The sequence below is a fragment of the Fringilla coelebs genome, assembly GCF_963513975.1.
Source record: "Fringilla coelebs genome assembly, chromosome: 8".
Taxonomy (NCBI): Eukaryota; Metazoa; Chordata; class Aves; order Passeriformes; family Fringillidae; genus Fringilla; species Fringilla coelebs.
This window is the reverse complement of record NC_140066.1, coordinates 37,104,698-37,127,370: the sequence shown is the minus strand read 5'-3', so window position 1 is coordinate 37,127,370 and position 22,673 is coordinate 37,104,698. Positions and strand designations below refer to the sequence as shown.

Sequence of the window (22,673 nt, the reverse complement as noted above, 5' to 3'; positions counted from 1 at the left end):
CCACATGTTGCACTTCAAAATGGTAGTTTTCCACATTGGGATATAAAGCGTCTATATGACATAGTTCCAGGAAATGCGTAGCAAACAGTGTAAAGGCCTAAATAAGGAAACAAGAAAGAAAATTTATATTGGCAATGATCCAGAAATAAATTAAAATAAATAAGAAAAATTAAATAATCTCACAGATGTCCAGGTTTTCCTCCAAAACACTGAAAAGCTGTCTCTATACTATTAAAGCAAGTGAAAATCCTTAAGGGATGCGTTCTAGCGTTGGCAAGTACATTTTTTCCAACTGAAAATTCTTCTGCTCATTTTTCAAAAGAAGGAAAACAAGATCAGAAACAAAGAAGAATCCAGTATGCTTACAAAATCTGACCAGTGTGGATTGGAACGACCGTCCAATGGTTGCTTAATTCTCTCAAGGAATTCTTTATCAAAAGTACAAGTGACAGAAAATATCTGAGCTTTTCAAACCAAAAACCCCTCAAAAGTACTCTGAATAAACTCTGAGGAGAAACAAACACCTGCACACTGAAAAGGTTCATAACAGCCCCCTGAGGCTGATCACACAACTAGAAACAGAGATGAAACTTGCAATCCATCTGAAATTACCTGCTACTGTTCTAAACAAGTTTCTAACCTCCGTGACCAATTCGTAAGTTGTGCGGAACTACCACTGTACTTTGAAACGTATCCACCAGGTAAAGGGGTTCACTTTTAACATTCAAGCATAAAGCAAAACTAAAACTAAACTAAATAAGTAAAACTAAACAGACTGGGTTATTCTTTTTCTAGACAGAGTTACAAGCTCGCAAGCAAGCTGAAAAGATATGGTGACCAGTGTTCTGGTTTTAAATGGACTAGAGCTAGTTTCCTTCGTAGTAGCTTGTGTTGGGCTGCTTTGGATTTGTGACCAAGACAATACAAATAACTCACCCACGTTTTAGCTACTGCAGAGCAACGTCTGCACAGCACCAAGGGCTGTTGTGCTCCCCACCCTGTCCCACCAGCAAGCAGGCTGGGAGGTGTTCATGGAGCTGTAGGGGGACACAGCCAGGATGGCTGACCCAAATTCACCCCAGGGATATCTCACACCATACTACACCACCGCAATAAAAACTGTGAGGAAGGAGGGACATTTGGTGCTCTGATAACAGTCACTGTGGGGAAACGGCATTGCAGTAAACGACTGCCTGCCGATAGGAAGCAGCGAATGAATTCCGTATTTTGCTTCTGCATATGGCTTTCCTCGCTTACTAAACCATCTTTATCTCAGCCCACAAGTTCTTGGGCTTGGGCTCTTGCTTGGGAGCAAGCGGGCAGCTGTATGGTGTTCAGCAACTGACTGGGGTTAAATCACAACAACCAGTGAAGAGAACTGCAGCTTATGGCAGCATGTTTCTTCTATCACTGCAATTCTTACTATTCACTGGTTATGCAAAACACCATATTTAGCCAAGAAATCTTTGCAAAACTGTTGTTAAATTATGAGAAAATACTGTATTTACTTTCAGGATGACAAAACAATTCTAAGGCTTAAATGCCTTTAAAACAGAATTACCTTTAAGTTCAACAGATATTCACAGGCAGCATAACAAATTCCAATACCTTCTTCAGCACTGGTACCTCTGCCAAGTTCATCAATAATGATGAGTGATTTATCATTAGCGTTTTGTATGATGTACGTTATCTAGAAAAATGTTCAAAGTGTTATCATTCCTATAAATGTGGATTTTTAAAAAGGAATTTTTTATGTTATTCAGATGGAACATAATGCAGAAATTAAAAACAAAAATCTCTTGAGATACAGCAATTATACCTTTTCAAAGCTTTCAAACTGCTGTCATTTCTAATCAAGCAAAGGGTCACACTACAGCATTCTTTCTGTTTTTTGCTGAACATATCACTTACCCTCAAAATGGTATCAGTTTGTGAGAGGAACCGGAGAGAGCTTAGGCCTCAGCAAATGATAATTTAACGTCTAAGCTGACCCAAAAATATTGAAAGTACTATCCAACAAAGCAATGATTTTTATTCACACTGGAATATCTTTCTATTTAAGAGATGCCTAGTTTTCTACGGTTTATCGTAAAAGAGAGGAAGGCTGAATTTTTGACTGTTTTTCAAAGTACACTCTTTCAGTGGAAATAGAGTAGTACAACTTTTATTACCTTAACAGTAAAAATGGGCCTTGGACTTAGATAGCTATATTTCCTACCTCTTTCATTTCCTTCATGAATGTTGATGCATTTGTTTCAATATCATCATCCATACCTATTCTGGTAAAAATTTGCTCTGCAATTCGAAAAGAACAATACTCTGCTGGGACATAAGAACCTACAAAGCAAGTAAAATACAAGTTTCTCTCATGACCAGAACATTTGCCTGAATACATCACTGGGAAAAAAATTACTTTTACATTTGGTTTTTGTGCACAGCAGAGAAAGCATCTTACTTGATAAAATTTTGTAAGATTATGTTCTACCATTAATTTATAAGAAAAAAGTTATTATATAGATAGGATAATTAAAGAAGCTTCTCAGTGACACTTGTAAGAAATCATATGCCTGAAACTGTTTGTCAGCCTCAAGGGACGCAGAAAAAACAATGAACTCTAGGATTGTTTTAGATTTCTGTGGCCACTGATTTACTAATCCCAAGAAATGTTAGTTTCTCAAGATCAAGATTATGTTGCCTTTATCAGACTTCAAAGCACAGTAGCTTTACTGAACAGAAAAAACCAGGAAGCTTCTGCCAAAAACTTCACAGTCTGCTTTATTCATATTAAACTCACAGTTTTGAGAGCAATTCCTCAAGAACCTGCAGTTATTGGGGACTGAACCCACAAACGCATGATAGATAAATTTTATTCTCCACTACTAAGTAGCTTCATTCTATAAAGTTAGGTCTTTAACAAGTGCTACCAGACTTTAAAGAAAAAAGTCATGAGGAATTCCTGAATATAGGAAGGAATCTCAGTTAGATTTTACAAATAGTTGGTTTCCTTTTATAACTTCAGTAACAGAACCTTGCAATATTTGCTACTAGTTTTATTTGAAGTAGTTCATTATTTATCTAATTGTACTTGTCTGAAAACATGTTTCTCTATGGAATTTAAGTATGCTCAAAGTCACATGTTTCTTTTGGATGACTAACACATGCATCTGATCAGCATACTTTAAGGACATTTACTATCAATCTAGCAGAAGGTGCTAGATTGGATTATGGTGCTCCAAAGAATTAGGGCATGCAACTGTGCTTCATGAAGACAGACTGGGGAGGCTTCAAGACACACAGATGGGGCCCCATACGTTTCCAGCAGCAGATGAAAAACCTTACAGTTGCCTCTGTAAGCAATGCAAGAGCTGGTAGAAGAAAATTACCTGTTAATACTTTATTTAGATAAAATATTATTCTGGAAGCTAAATCGCTCAACTTTATAAATATTTTTAACCAGAAAAATATTGTGCTGCAGAAGATGATTAATATTGTACGCTTCTACTCACCAATCTGTGCCATAATTTGACAGAGAGCAATCTGTTTCAGGTACGTCGATTTACCACTCATATTTGGTCCTGTAATAATGACAAAATTGTTGCCCTCCGTCAGGTACGTGTTGTTAGACACAGGTTTTTCCATAGCTATCTTTTCAAGAATGGGATGCCATCCCTGCTTGATTGCTAAAGTATCGGTAAATTCTGGACGAACTAAATGAAGAAAAAAGATGTAAAACGCTGAGGAGTTAGTGTGGGAACCTTTACATTACTAAGCTAGTATGTTTTGAAATAAAGTTAATTCTTCCAGAGCAGAACTCTTGGGAAGAATTACCAGCCACTTTCAAAGCTTCTCATTACCATGCAAGCCTTCATGATTTATGACTACAAAAAGAAACCCATAACTGAAACTTTATTTCTAAATTAATGTTCTGTGGTTTTGTTCCCTAGTAAGTAGGGCTGAACTCCAGTAATAAAAATGCAAAGAGGTAAAGTATTTTTATAAAGTACGAGGGTCATGGACTCCTGTTACCTCTAGATACGTACTCTGTATTTGCATGCTAAACAGGAAAGTAGCATTCTTTCTATTGCTGTTATATGTTACCATACAGATTATTTGGAAATGTACCATGCCTACAAACATCCATTTGATGCTGGAACTATCTCTACAGATTTCTGTCAGAATACAGTTCTTTTCTTAACCAATTACACATGGCTCCCTTATCTACCAGCATTAATGGAACAGAAAAAGGTGCAAACAGAGAGTGTCCATGCACTTCATGCTTTTGAGTGGAATATGTTTAAACTGTCTATTTCGAGAGGACTGACTGGGAAGGCTTATGGCAGCTAACTAGCAGAATGTAATTTCGATGAATGGAACCAGAAAGAACATCGGCATAAAACTGGCGAAGACAGAGCAGAGATACCCACCTAAAGACATCTGAGACAGAAAAAGAAATGGAACCAGACAGAATAGTCTGGTTATTCTCCATTAGAAGGGTCTTTATCTAACCCGTAACAGAATCAAAGAAGAAACTTACCATAATCGGAAAGAGTGCAGGCGTGGGCAAATGAAAGCAGCATATCCAGCATAGACACAATGTCGGACAGCTTGTATAAGCAATGAATGTGTTCATAGATCTCATTCAGTAGTTTACACACTATTCTGAAATAAGACACGGATTCAGCTGTTGCACGGCACATCCTGTCACTTTATACAACTTACAAAAATAAAGGAATTTATAATGTCCGTGCTGCATACCTTAGGATAAAAGGTCACTCATAAAACGCAATCATGTATACCAGATGGGAACAAACGTATAAATTTGTTGGAAGTAAATAAAGATCTTGTACCATCATCTCAAGCTAACATTCTGCTGATCAGACATAAACACACCTCAGATACCAACAGTTCATATGAAAGCTTCACACAGAGAATGAACTAAAAACATAGCTATGGAATCAAGTATGTTTTTATTAACGTGGGAAATGTGACTCTAATTCCCTTAGATCTTCATGTTAAAAAAATCCTACACGGTTGCTAGAAAGAATTTCCGTTCAACTGACAGGTTGAATGTTACATAGGTTGAAGGTTACACTTACTAATTTGTGAATCAGAGGAGAGCAACATGACATGCAGCAAGAAAAAGATACAGAAATAGACGGTTCTGCTCTAAATACAAGGAACTGACTAAAAGTACCAATTCTGCATTACAGATCCAAATGTAATGCATTCATTGTGCCATTTCGTGCAGGTAATTCACCGATTAAAAACTTACATGATGACCGCTTCTATTAATAAATGCCAATACAGTTGCGAACATGTTTAATACATTACACAATTTATGGGGGTTTTTTTGTCTCAAGAGGTACCCTTGAACAGTGTTGCTTTAGAATATGGCTGTAAGTAGCCATAATTTAACAGAAAGAGAGCTTGAAAAGCCCATGTACAGAGAATTGGAGAAAATAAATATACTTAGCAAAGTATATTTATTTATTAATAAATATAGTATAGGTATATTTATTAAAGTATATTTATATAAATACGTCTATATAATAGTTTTAAGAGGTCTTACAAGTAGGTCATGTGATATATTTCTCTCAGGGACTCCTGACATCTTTCATTCATTTTTATTAAATCTGCTGAAGTGAAGCTGTATGTGTTTTTCATTTTCGTGACCTAGGGGGAATTGAAACCAACAGTAAGAGAAAAACAGCTTCTAAAACCAGAATTGGGAACCAATGAAAATTCCATTTAAGATAACAATTAGCAGGTATCCAACTTTATTCTTGCACAAAACATAATTGCATGTACTTGCACATTTTTTGATTATATAAATGAATATAGGATAGTTATAAAAACATCCCAATTAAAATTTAATTTCCTTCTAAAGATCTTCAGTGAAATTATTTTTATTGTTATTTACTGTATAATGCGCAGTTTATTAATATATTATATCAAGTAAATAAAGTAAATATATTAAGCTAAAATATATTTTGTACAGATACCTTTGTAAATTCTGAAGGAAGCTGGCCATTAGGTAATGTTGAACAATCAGCATTCATCTGGATAAAAAATCCACGAGCAGAGCTGAAACTTGTTTTCATGGGCAGGCTGTACTTTTCAGCAAGTTGTGTTATCATACCTACATGCCACATAAAAAGATTTAACCCAAATTACATACATTCAGGTACACGCCTCTCCCTCTCCTTCTTGCGGTGGTACAAAGATGGAAACTGTTAATCAAAGGTTTCAGAAATACAAAACTAGTACCATCTGTATTTTTCACTATGCATGAATGTAGGATTAGAATAAAACAGGAACTTTATGACATATGACAGGTGCTAAAGTTTCTGATGCTCTTTTAGGTTTCCTAGTACAGACTAAACTAAAATGGTCCTTTTCAGAAATCAGTAATTTATACTACGAAAAAGGAAATCAGTTTCAGACAAAACTTTGACATAATGATAAACAGGAAGGTTACTAAAACACAGTAATGCATATCATGCTAAAACTCCTTTTGTTGGTATTTTCCAACTCTTATTACCTTAGCTAAAATGTAGTCCACAGACAGATCAAGACTGCTTAAAATATAAAGAAAAAAGAACACAGAATTTTAAATGAAGAAACTAAATTAAAGATTTACATGTTTTATGCAGAATGTTTTAGATGGAGTAATTCTGTTCCGTTACTTCAACTGTTTTGCACTTCAAGAGAACGAGGACTAGCAGAGCTTTGAATACAGGAATCACCATATAATTATTCAATTTTATTAAAATAAAACTGAGGTTTTATCCACAAATGGAGAATCTCAGTTACTTATCAATTACAGTCAATTCATACCAATATTAAATACTCTTTACATATGAGAAGGTTATAACGCATACAATTACATGGCTTCTGTATGTCAAGTGCAATCTACTTTAAACTCCAAATAAATACAAATTTTAGTTTAGAAATACCTGCTATGTCATCAACAATTTCTGTGTATGTTCTACGAGCTATGTCAAGGAATTCATTGATGTTAGGCTTAACTGCATAGCACTTCTGGGTCCTCATACTCAGACATCCTTTTGTGTATCTTGTATCATCATTAATTACACTTGTAATCTTTTCAAGTATAATTCCAAATCTGCAATATCAGTTGTCAGTAATTAGATACATAATACTTTATGATTTTTACCTGCAGTACCATCCCCAAACTACAAGCAGCAGTATTACAAGTAAGTGAAGCTACTTTTAAATTTTCTACTGTTAAAACAAAACACTACATTACATTTCTATTTTCACCTCAGAATGAATCGTGACTATACCTAAGTCTGAATAAAAATAAAAATACTATTCACATCTTTGGGAGATATAAATGATTTCGCAAATATACATTTTTTTCAAATACATTACACTTGATTTTTGCATTATTATGGAGACTCTAGGAAACCACTACTCTTGTCCTTTATTTCTAAGGGAGTTCAGTTTAGCAGCAACTCCACTATCACAGCCAGCTCTCTTGCTTTTATGCTTGTATTCACTAGCTGAAAATTAAGATTTTCTGACAATTAAATTCAGCTTTAAGCAAAAGAATTGAGCTATGCTCATAACTATAAACAGGCAAAGATGCAACATCTTTTATCTTACAGGCACTTTTGAGATGAGAGTTTCCAACACAATAGCTAAGTATTATGAGAAATACCTTGTATCTTCAAGAGCATTGTAATAAGCCTTTAGCAGCTGTGTGTTACAGCTTCTTAAAGCAGCCTGTTGAAGATTAAAACATGGACATGACACTTACTTCTTTTTGCAGCCTGTTTAAAGGACTGAAAGTTTTTAGATTCAGTGAGGCTAATCAGCATTTTTGTAAATAGTCAGTGGAATCTGAGAAGGAGTTTCAGTTAAATGTTTGGTATACAATCCATTATTCAGATAATGGTAGATATCCTGCTCTTCAGAGCATAGACACAAACGCTTATTTCCGACTGGCATTAAGAATCAACGTCGGCAGTATGTTGGCAGTATTGCGTTCCGTAATTATATAATTTTTTTACTTTATCGATCCCCTTCCGACTTGAGATACTCTATGAAATTTAATAAACTGCACTTCATAAAAATAAGGGAAAAATTGTCTGTACTCTATTAAAAAACAATAAACAAACAACAACCAAAACAAAACAAAACAACCAAAAACAACCAAAGACCACTTACTTTCAGAGGCTCCACAAGTTCTAAGGTATGCTTCAGGTAAATTAAATTAGTTATTTTTGATTCAGCAGTTTTAACCTGTTGAAAAATTTTCCGAATATTAAAGGTGTCTGTATGATGTTCTAAAAAGTACTTAAGAACTAGCAGAACTCATATTCTTAACAGTAACAGGCCTATACCTTTAATGAAAATTCCTGTAACACTTCATAAGCTCACTTTGACAACTTTGCACCTGCACAAAAAATGTTTACCTAAATTTTACAGTGCCTGCTGTGATAGTTTGACCATCGGTAGTTAAGATTTTCCTATGTTTGAACTGATAATGACCGACTCTAAGAATACCCTGCTAGCCCAAGCTGTGAAAACTTTTCATCTTCTATGTATACTTGACTCTATACAAGCTCTACACAATTTGTAGACTTTTTCAAAGCAAATACATTATGTATTATAATGCAGTTCACACCATTTTCCATTAATGCTGTTAAACACAACATAACCCAGTTTGGTTGACTTCTCTTTGGTTAATATACGTACATCTTAGACATCTGCTCATATGATTAAAAAAAAAAATCCTGTAAATACTTCAAAATTTTTTTTCACAATAATGACTGTTCTTCAAAATCTTTCAGTCCCAGAAACCCTTGACCTTGTTTTGTAAGCCACATTAACACTCGCTGTAAAGAATTTTGCTGCTGACATTAGGATATAACATATGCAGTACACATGCACTGTGCAAAAGAACTTTAGGGAAATAACACAGATAAATGTAGATAAGCTCATGAACATAGGAGCATGACCCCATGTGAAATCTTCTCATTCATATATATCTCTTTACTCTTATGGCTGAGGGCATCTCATAACTTAGTCATATAAAGGTTTTTTTTTGTAAAGACAAAACTAAACAGTGCTAAATGCATGAATGAAAGAATGCTAATCTCCAAATAAATACGGGGTCTAAGTCCCATGAAGGAATCGGAGATCTGATCTGAAAAGAACTGATGTGGTCATACATGAAAAAGTGGCAGTGGAATGGATCTTTGACTAATTAGTTCTTACAGGAATTTCAACTGAACTGGTGTTACAAGTGAATCTGTGCACATGATACACTCCAACCCAAAGGCAGTAAATGATTTCACTATTGACATGATTTTTCAAGTACACATCTCAGCAAGACTGGACCAAGCAGTTTTTGAAGTGTAAAGCTTTTCTCCCTTGGAGCCTCCTTAAAGTACAAGATGTTATTTACGCAATGAATATTAATTTTTTTTTAAAAAAGACAATTAGTCCCTCCAAGAAACTCATGCTTTTTCCTAACTACTTTGTAACTGCATGACATAACCTGGAGAGAGAGCAGTAATTTAAAGAAAATTGACCTTTCCAAACCTATTTTTTAAAGTACTGCCTGGGGAGGTGGTGGAGTCCCCGTCCCTGGACGTGTTTAAAAAAAGACCGGATGTGGCACTAGGTGCCAGGGTTAGGTTGAGATGTTAGGGCACGGGTTGAAGTCGATGACCTTGAAGGTCTCTTCCAATCTGGTGATTCTGTGTCAGTGACAGCCTGCTTAGGATAAGAGAATGTTCATGCTGAACATACCGCTCACACATTTAGTAACTGAAACTGTAGGCTTCTCAGATGTGCATCTCATCTGTTGACTGGTGGAAGATTTACAATGAAAATGTTTATGGAGAGTAGGAATGAAACATAGTGAATAGCCTAATATAGCATTTGATAAAAGCAACTGAACTACCACTTGAATAAGCATGTCTGTTGCATGCATAGTATGCTCTGCTATACTGGAACCAGTCAACAGTGAAAACACTACAGTAAAAATGTTTGGTGTACATGGTCCTATGCATACATAAAGGTATCCTGTGTGGCAGTTTTAGTCATAAAGATGAACTCATGAATTCGTGTTACACATTACTACGAGGAAAGCTGCGAAAAATAAACATTCTGGGTTTTGATTATGTCATTAAAGAGATTTATTTTCGTTTATTACTACTGTCCTGATTGAGTCTGTACCTGATTTCTTTAACCAGAATTGGACAAATCCTTTATCTAAGCAGGCAAATCAGCATGTGAGAAGACACTGAATGGTGAAAGGGTTAAAAATATCTAAGATGCTGGCACACAAGCATAAATATAAGGCATCATCAACCTCAAAAGCAGTGGCAGACATATCCAACTCGAGTACAGTAGGCAAATGTAACTTTTAATACTATGGTTTCAATATGCTTAGTGGAAACAGAGCTGAGGTTCAGTAACCCCAAGCTCACTGTAGTTAACTGTTGGATCTGGTCTCAACCAAGATTTACTGGTAAACTACATGTATTTATTCCATTTTGATATTTGTATTACATGTGTTAACATGCAGACTGATATATGAGGCAAGGTCTAATGAAAAAATATTCTTGCTCTTAGACGTGACAGTCACTAAGACTGTAAGCCATTAAACACTTTTTCCATTTACGCTGATGTGAAGAAAATTCCTCTCTCTCATCTGAGTACTGTTGAATAAAATGTACACTTAAGAAGAATAAAGGTGGGGAGTGATGAAAGAGCAAACATTTTTGGAACTATATTTGCATAAATTAGGATGAATTATAGGTATCACATTTATATATTGCATGTTATTGACAGATAATTGATTTTTCCAAGGTGTATTTTGAAACATACTGTATCCTGCTTCGGAATCTGTACCAAAACTGAAAGTAGTTGTTCTGTATCCAGGAATTTTGAGATAACTGTAAAACGAAAGTATACACATCAGAAATTAAACTGAAATTATAAGATGTATTTTCTTTGAAAGGACACAATTAATTAGCTATTCTAATGCTAATCTTTTTCTTACATTCTATTGTCACAAATGATTTACAGGGTAAAAACTAGCTTAAAAATAGCTAACATCTGAAGTATTTTATCATAACTATACTTATGACTTACTATACCTAAGCATGCCGTGATTATCGTATAGGTAGACATCTTTCAATTCAGAAATACTTTTTGTTTCTTAGATTGAATTGTGTTTCTCTTGTGACACAGATGAAGATTATATGATCCAGCTTCAGGCGGACTAATTCTAGTATTGTATTTTGCTTTCCTCTGGATCATATGTTTTTCATGAAGCAACAGGAAGAAATATTTATATCCAAGTATTACTTAAGCAATGTATTTGCTTTTTCTTTTATACATTATACATACTTGTATACATCAAACATAATGCACACCCAGCCACAGAGGTAGAGACAAACACCAACTCTTCTACAAAGCTATTGGCTCACACACTTCTATACGCTGTTTCAGAGAAATTCAACTTTTCTAAGCAAAGTACCTGAGAAAAGTATCGCCATGATAATATAGATTACTTCAAAAAACCAAGTGCTTACTATGTCACCTAACAAACCATTAAAAAATACTTTTCAAACATATTGAGTCACACTACATACTTTCCTATATTAGAAAAACAATGTTTAAAAAGAAACATAGTATTAGGTGTTACAAAATAAACTATTACCTCCTTGAAGACCAAAAAAGAGCTCCTCATCTTGGAGTAATTCCTGAACACAGTCCAGTCTTGTGTTAATTGTTTCAGCATCAACTAGAGGTTCCAGGATATTGGATCTAAGTCTTCGACTTCCACCAGGAGTTTTAGTGTAATTTAGAACACCGAGAAGTGTGTGACCATTCCTTTGAAAATAAAATAGATGTGAAGAATACATACACCAAAAAAAGAGTGTCAGGAGACATTTATAGGCTAAACTATCCTACAAATCTGAGGCAAGCTTTGGCATGCTTAGCATCTCCCTGTTTGCCATATATTAGATGAACTCCAGCAGTTTAGGAAGCTAGGTAATTCAATGTAATTTAATACAAAATTTGCCCTCAATTATGTAAGTATAGAAATACATTTGAACTTGGTATTTTATTCATATTTTGTAGCAGTATTTCATTGCTACTGCAGTGGTAAAGTTCACATTTTCCCTCTCACTTAAACGAATTAATATGAACAAACCAACCGTATACAAGGAGGCAAGTTATCAAGTTATAATCAGAGATCAAATATTAATCAGAATAATTTACTTTAAATACATTTCTGAAAATAATTTAAAACACGTAGAAGCCAAAAAGAGAAGTAACTTTTTGTTTTATTATTTTAAAGAACATATTTCAGTCAATATAGGAGCTAAATAACATGCTTATTTCTAAATATTAGTTTCATCTTCATGGCTTTCACATGTTACATATCCCAGGGTTTCACGTTTAAAGGTGATTGCATCTATGCAGAATAAGCCATCTATAATATTTACACCTACTACACAGTCAAATAGTTTTAGAAACCTGAAATCTTCTACGCTATTGGCTGGAGTATGACCCATGAAATACCCGGGCCATAACAACATGTTGATTTAAACCAGAACTTGAATAGGAAGAAACGTGATACAAGTACACAAAACAAACACCATAAAGATAGATAGGTAGGCAGGTAGGTAGACAGACAGAGTGAGCTGAAACACCCTGAAATACCATGGTATAAAAAAAGCAAAGCATAGTCAAGAGAATTTTTTAAAAATGGGGAAATTCAAACCCAGTTGTATTAAGGGTTCATTTACTGCACGACGCAACCTGTGACAAAACTTAAGTGCAACTCTACATTTGGGAGAGTATCCACAGGGCCTATCTTTATGCAGTTGAGGACTTATTTCCCTGCACAGTTAAATGAAGAGAGACAAGTCCCTCCAGAATTAAGACTGGCACCCAAATTTGACGTAGGTATTTCTGATGTGTGCCTGTGCTATTAACTTTTACCTGCTGATACCTCATACAAAGATATCTAACCAGGCTTCAGGGGTAAGATCTATGTAATAAAAATAGCTATGTCTGGCTGATTCAAACTTGCCAATAGATCAGCAAAAATTCTGCATCGATAGTACTAAAAAAAAAAACAAACCAGAGAAACTTAAAGCAGTTTACTGTTGCTCAGTTCCTCCTGTAACCACCTTCCTCTCAAAACCATCTGTGAAATTAAGAACAGAAAAATAGTTTTTCAAAAAAATATTGTTCCAAAAGTACCTTCCTATGCAAGGCATTCTGTGGTTCTACTGTATCTCCCCAAGGGGAAAGCTCTTACGAACAGTACTTGGAGAGTGAGGAATCGCCAGGCTCCCCTTTTTGTATCGGGGTGATTAAGAGGACATCTAAACACAGGTGGATCTCAGAACACGACAGGCAGCAAAACGCAAGTTCCAGGTATTTCTCTTGCTAACCCCAAGTGTAATAGTCCAGAGAAGGTAAAAGCCTTGAAGTTTCTTCTGCCTACACGGCAACTAACTGCCAATTAAGGAAGCGCTCCAAGCATTGATCTCAATGTGGAAAACTACCATGCAATCAAGTACCACACTGCACATTCCCATCATTATAGAAATTACTCTCTTTCCCATTATTATATCTAAAAGGAAACAAAATCTTTCAAGACTGAAGCATGTCTCTTGTGCAAAATGAGTAAAATGTAGGTGTTTCAATCCAACATAAGAAACTTGCAGAAATACTGCCTCTTTCCTTTCCCAGTCTGTAAAATTTTGCATAAATAAATTTTTGAAGTCTGAATAAAACATACACATCAATGTTAGGATGATTATGCATCATCTCTTTCTACAATTCACTTTAGGATTTCCTGCGCTAGAAATTTTGTGCTGAACTGTAACATATTTGTCTGTCAAGGTATGTTTTAGGAGCTCTGAATAGTATGCAAGTTCTCTCATATAGAAATAAATATAATGGTCAGCTCTTTCACACAAATATCAAGGAAACTTAGAGAAATCAATCTTTATAAAAACATAGCTTGAAAAAACTTTTCTTACCGAGAATCTCTGTTATTAATCACTAGTTCAAGATTTTGTGCTGAGGATGAATCTATCATAGCTGTTTTCTCACTCCCTTGGAAACGAACCTTTAGTGATTTAGGAGCATAAACAGCGTTTTGGATAAATTCAACGTATTTTAGCAAAGCTGCTGCAGCTGCAAGACAGTAATACCTTGGAAAGAAACAATCTTTTATGAATGTTGAATACTGCTACAGAAATACCACAAAAGTAGCACACTACAGAAATAACATTTACACTACTCTGGCTTGGCAACTACTGTGATTGATAGCACTGAAAAAGCAGTATATTTCAAAAATGCACAAATCCATGCCTGGTGAACATATATTCATGCAGATCAAATGTTCATAAATGTTTGAGTCTCTGTACACTTGACAGACACCACTATATCACTGGTATTGTGAACATACATATTTCAACAGACCCATGTGATTTGAAGACCCTGGTCACCAAGTATCAACACTTAAAATTGTTGATACATATTAAATGCTTGCTAAGGCCAGAAAAAAAGGCAGTCACAACTAGCTCTTGGGTATCTTTAAGGAAAGAATGAAAAAGACAAAGTGGAAAGCTGTGAAAACTCAAAAAACCACTCAACTTTAACAGGCTTTCTATTCACATTTCTACATATATCAGAAACACTGGAGGGCAAAATAAAAAGACAGATCTGTTAAGAGTTTTCTAACTTTTGCAACATGACCCAGATATATGTAATGAGTACATAAAATGATTTTCTTAAAAACTTATCTGGACACAGTATGCTCTTCCTTATTTAAACATACTTTGACTGGACTTCCATGAAAATGGTGCTAAATTCAGATGCACACAATTGTTCTATGTACTCCAACCCCTTTGTTTCATTGAAGTATTTTCTCTGGACAGTTGTGAAAGTCACATTCTGTGAAGATGGGGATTAAAGCAAATAGTTTAAAAAGTGACATAAAGGGGACTTCTATGGTTTTCTAGTGATACATATTTCCAAGAAATCTATCAACTGATTCTGCAATCTGTCTTCATAGAAGTATTCATTCTAGCTTACTAGCACAAGCAGGTCAATGTAACTGGAGGTGTGTGATGCACAAGTGATTTATGCGAGAGAAAGAGGAGAGAGGTCAGGAAGAAGAACACTCACGAGGCCATCAGGACTGCAGCAATGAAGCAATTTAGGTAGTAATTATAAGGGTTTTTTTAAAGGTTCTGAGGCTTTCATATGCACAAATTACTTATACTAGTTCATTTTATCCTTTTACCCTGACAGTGCTCTTTTTCAGATTCTATGATACATCAGCCCTATTGATTTATCAGGTTGAGAGAACGAGGGACAATGCCTGATTTTTTAATTTCTGTATCTTTCCTAGGTTCAGTATTACCCAATGTCACAAATTCAAAACTTTCAGCTTTTATCAGCAATATACCTATCTCTGTAATTGTCAGTATTAGAAGTAGCAGCAGGGGAGCTGCATTTAGTTTATTCACTACCCATCTAAAATTAGACCTGAAAATCATAGAAAACAAAATCTTAAGATTTTAAAAGTTGTGCAAAACTCTTAAACCAACCATCATATAAAAGTGATCAACAAGAACTCTAAAACACTGAATGAAATTTTAGATCTTACTTTGAAATGCTCTGTTATCAGACTGAACAATTTTGTTGTATTCCCTGCATCACAGGCAGTGTTTGACATTATTATTTCTAGTGGTGTTAAAATCTTGAGTTTAGTAATAACCTGGACAAAAAATTCAAAATAATTCAATTAAAAAAATATATATTCGCAAATATTTTAAATAATGACCATCAATAACAAAATACAGACCCCTTGTGTTTTAGAATCAGTTTAAGTTTCAAATTATCTGCTAACTTCTACACTAGCATGTAGTGAGTCAAATTAATTGAGTCAAATTAATATGTATATAAATATACATGAAACTAAATTAAAAACAAACAAAATTTAGAGCTTATCCACTGTTATTTGAACACAGAATTATGCTTGCTGTTGAAGCAAGAGATGAATATCCCAAACTATGTTCCATGGCTATCATGGGGGAAAAGGACATATTTCAACAGATCGCAGCTTTCTGGGCTTGCAGACAGAAGGTCAATGGTGCTCTGGATGATGAAAAAATAAAACATGTCTGAATACTAGTAATCTTTTGATTGAGACTAGTTTTTTATTTCGTTTTAATCTCCTCTAGTAACATCTACCTCAGTATTAACATAGCTAAAAATGTGCATATTTTACCAGCATTATGTTATGCACACCCCCTGTAAGGACTGTTAGTAGATTATATGCTCTTCTACTGTATAAGAAAGGACAAACAACATTATGCATTTATGTTCATTTATACCAGCATTCACAAATTCTCAAGGGAGAAACATAAAAAAACAGACTATATTTTAACTGCTTACAAGTCAAGACGTGCAAGAAGGGACTGATGATGTCCTAGTAAAAAGATAAACAAGTACAAAAAATACACAAAAAAAAATTGTCTAAGGGCATTTGGGGTGGGAAGCCTGTCACTGCCCTTCACAGCTGCTAACCACTAGGAAGTTTTTTTCCAGTAGCATCACAGTTCAGCAAATCTTGAGGAACTTAAATAATACAAGAAAACTTTCCTGAAATTATCTGCAGAACATTCAAAAACAGAAGTATGCCCAAGAAAGAGAAAATACAGTAGGCTGGATTCCAATCACTAGGCAAAGCATAGATTCTGAGAGTATAAGAAAATAGCTGATCAGCAGATAACACAGATTTGTTGACAAGAATATGATGAATGTGTCTTTACAAACAGATTGTGTGAATCTGCCTGCAGATGGGGCCAGACTTGCAGATAAGGAAGCAACAGGACAAATCATTAATTTCAAAAAATGTTACTAATTGACACAGACTGCTGCTTAGCCACGGTCATGCTCTACTGCTGAACTTTGAGAAGAAGACTTAATAAGGTTACAAATATTAACTTCTCCAGCCAGAGTGGACTTAAAGCTAATTTTATTGGTCATGTATCATATGTTGCACAGGGGGCAGCATATTAAGGGGTACATTTAGCAGGCAGATCGGGAAGTATGTACCTCCCAAGTACCTCAGCCAGTAGAGAATGGGCAAAGGTTCTGCAGCCAGGAAGATTAGGATAAAAAGCAGGCTGCAGTCCTCCAACAACTTGAGAGACCCCATCAGGAAATGCCCCATGGCCTCTCCCTTTGTTCAAGAATAAAAGTACAGAACTCCTCTGTCTCCTCCGTGGACATAAATTTCTGACCATGGATTTTTTCACACATTGTTAAAGTGTGAGAGATTAAGGCAAGAAATTGGGCTGTTAGGCCATTTTCTGCATTAGGGGAAAAGCAGTTGTACACTAGCATCTCTTTCTTTGACTGGATGGTGAATGCAGTATCCGGTATGAGCACAGAACGGAGAACTCAGTAATCTTAATGGAAAATTAGGAACATATGTGTAGAAAGAAAATGCCAGCTTTTATATTGGTAAGGCAGGAAAACAATGAACAATCTGATAATGGCCTGAGAGGCAGCTATAAAGGATGTTCAATTTGTAGCTATGTATGTTAACACCAGAACAGGTTTTATAAGCACTAATGCTTAAAAATAAAAAAACCCATTAAACAACATTGTACATTATACAACTGCAATGCACACCAATGTTGTACAATATACATTGTACAACATTATACAACACCTGTTTTAGTAAACAGATTTGATGGTTGTTTATATTGAGTCAGAGCTACTTACTGTCCTAATAGAGCTTTTGTTTCTTTGAATATTGTAAAGATGCTACAAGCCACATTATTTTCTAGCATGCATAACTACAAAATACCCCATGAAATAAGATGTTTTACTACTGCCGTTGCTGCATAAACCAGAGATTACTCACCAAATTAATGTAGAATATGCAGTGCTGGCTGTAAATTGAGTGAATTTCCTTTCAAACTGAGATGGAGTATTTACGTAACCAACGCCAGAACTATAATTACTCTATCTCACACACACACACACATATTTATGCACTTCTGTTTTCAGAGTTGTTTTGCCTGGTGAAGAATACTTGCAAGTTCTACTACCATGTATTGCCCAATGCTCTTCAAAATGAGGCATCTCAGTCCCACAGCATATTTTGCAGAAAGGCTATTTTTCTTTTGAAAAACATTCTTGCCTCTTTAATATCTGAGGCACAGTAAGGAAACACTCCACATTTTCAACACTCCACATTTTCAAGAACTTGTTACTTCCACTTCTGAGAAATCTCTTCCACAAACTAGAAATTTAATTTTCCATTAGTCATAAGCTTTTTTCGAGAAAGTAAATCACTATAATTAGACCATAAAATACCTTGGCATAAGTTGTATTGTCTGCAAATTGTGATAATATCATCTCAGGATTTTTTAAATCTATACTGGCCATTCCTACTTCACCTCTGGCAAGGCCTCTTCCTTCTACTACAGCTACAATAACTGATGCAACAGTATGAGCAGAAACTGCAGATGAGGATGTAACTGTAAAACAGTCATATATATTCAGTTACATTCAAAACAGATTAATGAAAGATTGATTAACGAGCATCACAAACGACAGAGCAAGGATAAACAAATATACAGATGCAGGAAGAAATCATTATCAGTTCAGTCTTCAAGAACATCAAAGACTGAACCGATAATGATTAGTCAGACTGTGAAAGAAATAACTTTAAATCCCGTTACTTTCGCACTACGAGAGCACATATGATACATATAAAGTGGCACAAGGCATCATTACCTTGTAACACCATTTTGCTCATATGAAGCACTGCAAGATGTACCGTCAGCTACTAAGTGTTCTGGAGAACTAGTGTTCTACACCTCTGAGCACGTCAACATAAAATACATAAAACTTGCATCAAGAAACTTGATAATTATGTTATATATGATGTCTAACACATTACAAGCATAAAAATGAACCCTGATTAGAGATGTGCATAAATTTGGGCTCTTTAGTGACCACACTACATGTCCATACGTCCCCAAATACAATTTGATTTTGGACAATTTGAAAGAAGTCTGAATTCTCATTACACTGATAATTCATACATGAATGCAAAGTAAGTGGTACGTAAAGTAGTGTATTCTTGTTCGTGTATAGTTCCTTGGCAGTATCCTCTGTGGTACAAAACACATTGTGTTTTGAGCTTGTTTTAGTATCTTAATATAATCACATTTAAAATTAAACTGTTTAATAAAATAACATCAGAAATATAAGTTGGACTGTTTCCTCTAAGAGCTGTTAATCTTACCTGAATATCCCATAAGCGGGGTATGGCTTCTGCAACCAGATCTACCAGAGGAGAGAGGTGTTTTTCCTATACATGTGCTATTCAGGCCTCGCACAGAAGAAGAACTTGTGAGATTCAATGTATTAGCATTTTCTACACAAGAACTTTTGTCCCCAAAATATGATTCTGAGGGGAGAGAATTAAGTATATTATGAAAACAGCCACAACATTTTTTTTATTCAGAAAGCAACATACAAAAAAACAGCTTACAAAACTTCAATTTTATTAGCAGAAATAGATATATCCAAACAAAATGTCATTCTATGAAAGCTTTCCAGAGTATAAAATTAAATAAATCAGACTGCTTTGAAAACAAGCAGGCATTAAAATGATTATCTTTTACAATGAGATTACCTGCAGTGCTAATTAAAAATTATTTACATTGTTGAACAGAAATAATACAACAGAAGTCACTTTACTAAGTATCATCTCATATGCTAATGAATTCTAAATTTATGAAAGAATGCTTTAAATCAACTCTATCTCTCATTTGCCCATCATTTGAAAAATCATTATCTAAAACTGCACATGTGTTTATGAAAAACCTTTTTTAAAAGCTGAGCATCCCTTTTAAAAAACAGGACAATAAAAGAAAAAAAGGAACCACTTGGGAATGATAACCCTTTGAATTTATGGGGATCAACTCTCAGAAATTACACGGTAATCTGGGATGTATTTGCTAACAGCAGTTTCTTTCACATGTCTTTAAGATCTACCTACATTTTTTAAGTCCTGCAAAATATCTTTGTCTCAGAACACTTTAAATTTTCAATAAACTATTTAAGTAATTTACTTGTTTGTAGTTCTCTTGAGATGACTGAAGATATCCTTAATCTAGTATAGGTAATTGCTTTCTAAGATTTAAAAAATAAATTAAAATATAAACAGCAGATCCACTTAAAAAACTCCCGATATTATAAAACATGCAAACAGAAATGTTTCTGTTTCTTATATTACATTGAAAACTGACACACGAGACAAAATACTTAAGTAATGGTTTTAGATGATCAATTAACTGCATGAGTCTTTATCGAGACTGGTTGGTAGAAAAATATCTACTGTACTGGGATTCTAGAGTTTGTTCGGGTGAGGTGGGATTTTCTTGTGTGTTTGGTTGTTTGGGAGTTATTTTTAATCTTAAAACTGTGACAAGTGATAAAAATATTAACTCAGACCTTTGGTTGGGGACTTCTTTAAGAGTGGACATATCAGCATTGCAATGCATAATTTTTTTATTTAATAGCATCCACTTAGATTTTGGCCTAAGTTCAGTCAGAATTTTGGCAGAAAAGACTTCCTGCAGAAGGCACCGAATCTGGCATAACAGGGGGAAAACGGCCATTTCAAAGACCAAATGAACCAAGTGATATAGAGCTATTTCTCAAAGCCAACATTTAAATCGTCCTGTTTGAATGAGCATTCTGTTTGGGGTGGTTTTTTTAGGATTCCTCAGTAGCCATATGTAGTACCCAAACGCATTACCTAATTTCCAATTTATACACAATGGAGATACGTGTGCATCAGAATTCATTGCAGCGTTAAAATAATTTCCAACTCTTTTCAGAGTTTCTTTTCGTCTGGAAATACCACAATTTTAACTTCTTTTTGCTGCCTGCCAAGACACAGACTTTGATAGTAGATTTTTTTAAAGAATGGCAAATAGCAGTATCGCATGGTAGGAACACAACATTCTTACCACACACCGAGAGCGACAGGCTCTTAAAACCATTTCAAAGCCAGGCGTAAAAAGAAAAACAAAACCAAAAAGCAACAAAACTCCTGAAACAACCAACAAATCAAACAAAAACCCGAAACTCACAACCAATGTTTCGGTTCTCTCCTGTAAAGCAAACGCTGTGCAGCAATTCAAACACGTTTATTGTTCCCACCAGAGAGCTCAGCTCCTTCAATGAATTATTTCCATTGTTCTGTCCGGCTAAATGACAAGGGTCGCTATGAAGGTTAGCTGCTGCTGCCCCATCTCAGTAAGGACCGCTTTTAACAGCTCTTTCGAACCCGACCAGAGCAAAGACAGCAAAAAGAAACAGATAAAGGCCCGTGCAAAGAGTGTACCTCCCCTTTCGGCCACCGACGGCTTCACCGCGCTGTTCCCGGCAGCCCGGCCGGCTGCGAGGCCTTCCCCGCAGGAGCCGGCCGGCCGTGCCCCTCCGCTGGAGGAGCCCCCGGTGCTCTCCGAACTGTGTGGCGTCTGCAGAAGCCCCAGAGTGTAGTGGGGTGTGCGCTCCGCCCGCCCGCCCACGCCCGGCGTGGAAGAGCCGCGGCCCGTGTAAGACTCCGAGGTGGCCGAGGCGGCGGCCCGCCCGCCCGCGCCCGCCATGGTGCGAGCCCTCAGCACCGCCCCCGGCCCGCGCGGCCCCGCGCCCGCCGCCGGCAGCGGCGGCACCCGGCCCGACCTGCCGCACCCAGAGACGGGCCCTGCTGGTAAACGATACATCAGTGCACAGAGCTGCTGGCCCTGCGACGGGTTTCATTATAAATACGCAAGGGCCACAGCCACGCAAGGAAAGTGCTTGCTCTGCTCTTTAAAGCAAGAGTACTGTGTTTCAACATAATTTACCCGGCATTCATTCTTCACCATTCAGACTTCTTTAGCAAGAGCTTCAGCAATGTTTTCTTCCTGTTCAAGAGTTTGGGTACAAAAAAATCCCCGAAATAACCACAAAGCTAGTTTACCTCTGTAGTTGTCTTAAACACCTGCTTGTAAGAATGTTTTAGGACACTAACACTGCTTTCTATATTACCATCATGTAACATACACCACTAAAATGTTTCAATTCACATTTTGACTTGCCACAATTTTGTCTCTGGCACTAAATACACCCGCATTATGAAACACTGCATATACTCACACCTTTTTTAACCTATAATTGTATACGATCTTTAGAAATCACAGCTGACTTAGGAAATTACATTGATCAAATTTTCATCAGAGAACTCCAATAATATTAACAGGATTTCAATCTAAAGTGAAATGTTCTACACTGCTATGCAATATCACCCACATAGTAATTCCCAGGCTACCTCATTCCGTAAGAGACTAGGAACTCTGAAGATGATTCCATTTTGTCTACACAACATGGAAAAATAGCAACTTTCTAGCTACTAAACTGTGTTTTCCTGGATGAGAACAAGTGCACTTGCAAAGAAAACCATAATGAATTTTTTAAAAATACTAAAATTGTTGGTTAACCTTTACAGTTAAATAAAACCTCATCAGAGCGCTCATGCCCTCACACTCAACACAAAAGCCTTACAAAAAAGGCTA

The 22,673-nt window shown here is 35.9% G+C and overlaps 1 protein-coding gene across 1 annotated transcript; it reads right to left on the bottom strand.

Moving 5' to 3' along the window:
• Positions 1-7: 7 nt before the first annotated feature.
• MSH4 (mutS homolog 4) lies at positions 8-21,725 on the bottom strand (the record flags this gene model as incomplete). The annotated part of the gene is made up of 18 exons (XM_084210104.1): positions 8-97; positions 1,562-1,690; positions 2,219-2,337; positions 3,507-3,707; positions 4,535-4,659; positions 5,570-5,673; positions 6,003-6,139; positions 6,957-7,126; positions 7,685-7,749; positions 8,194-8,268; positions 10,867-10,934; positions 11,705-11,877; positions 14,049-14,222; positions 14,852-14,967; positions 15,686-15,796; positions 18,412-18,575; positions 19,349-19,513; positions 21,461-21,725. Coding segments are annotated over 18 exons (2,451 nt in total), but the record flags the coding sequence as incomplete, so codon positions are not given.
• Positions 21,726-22,673: the final 948 nt, after the last annotated feature.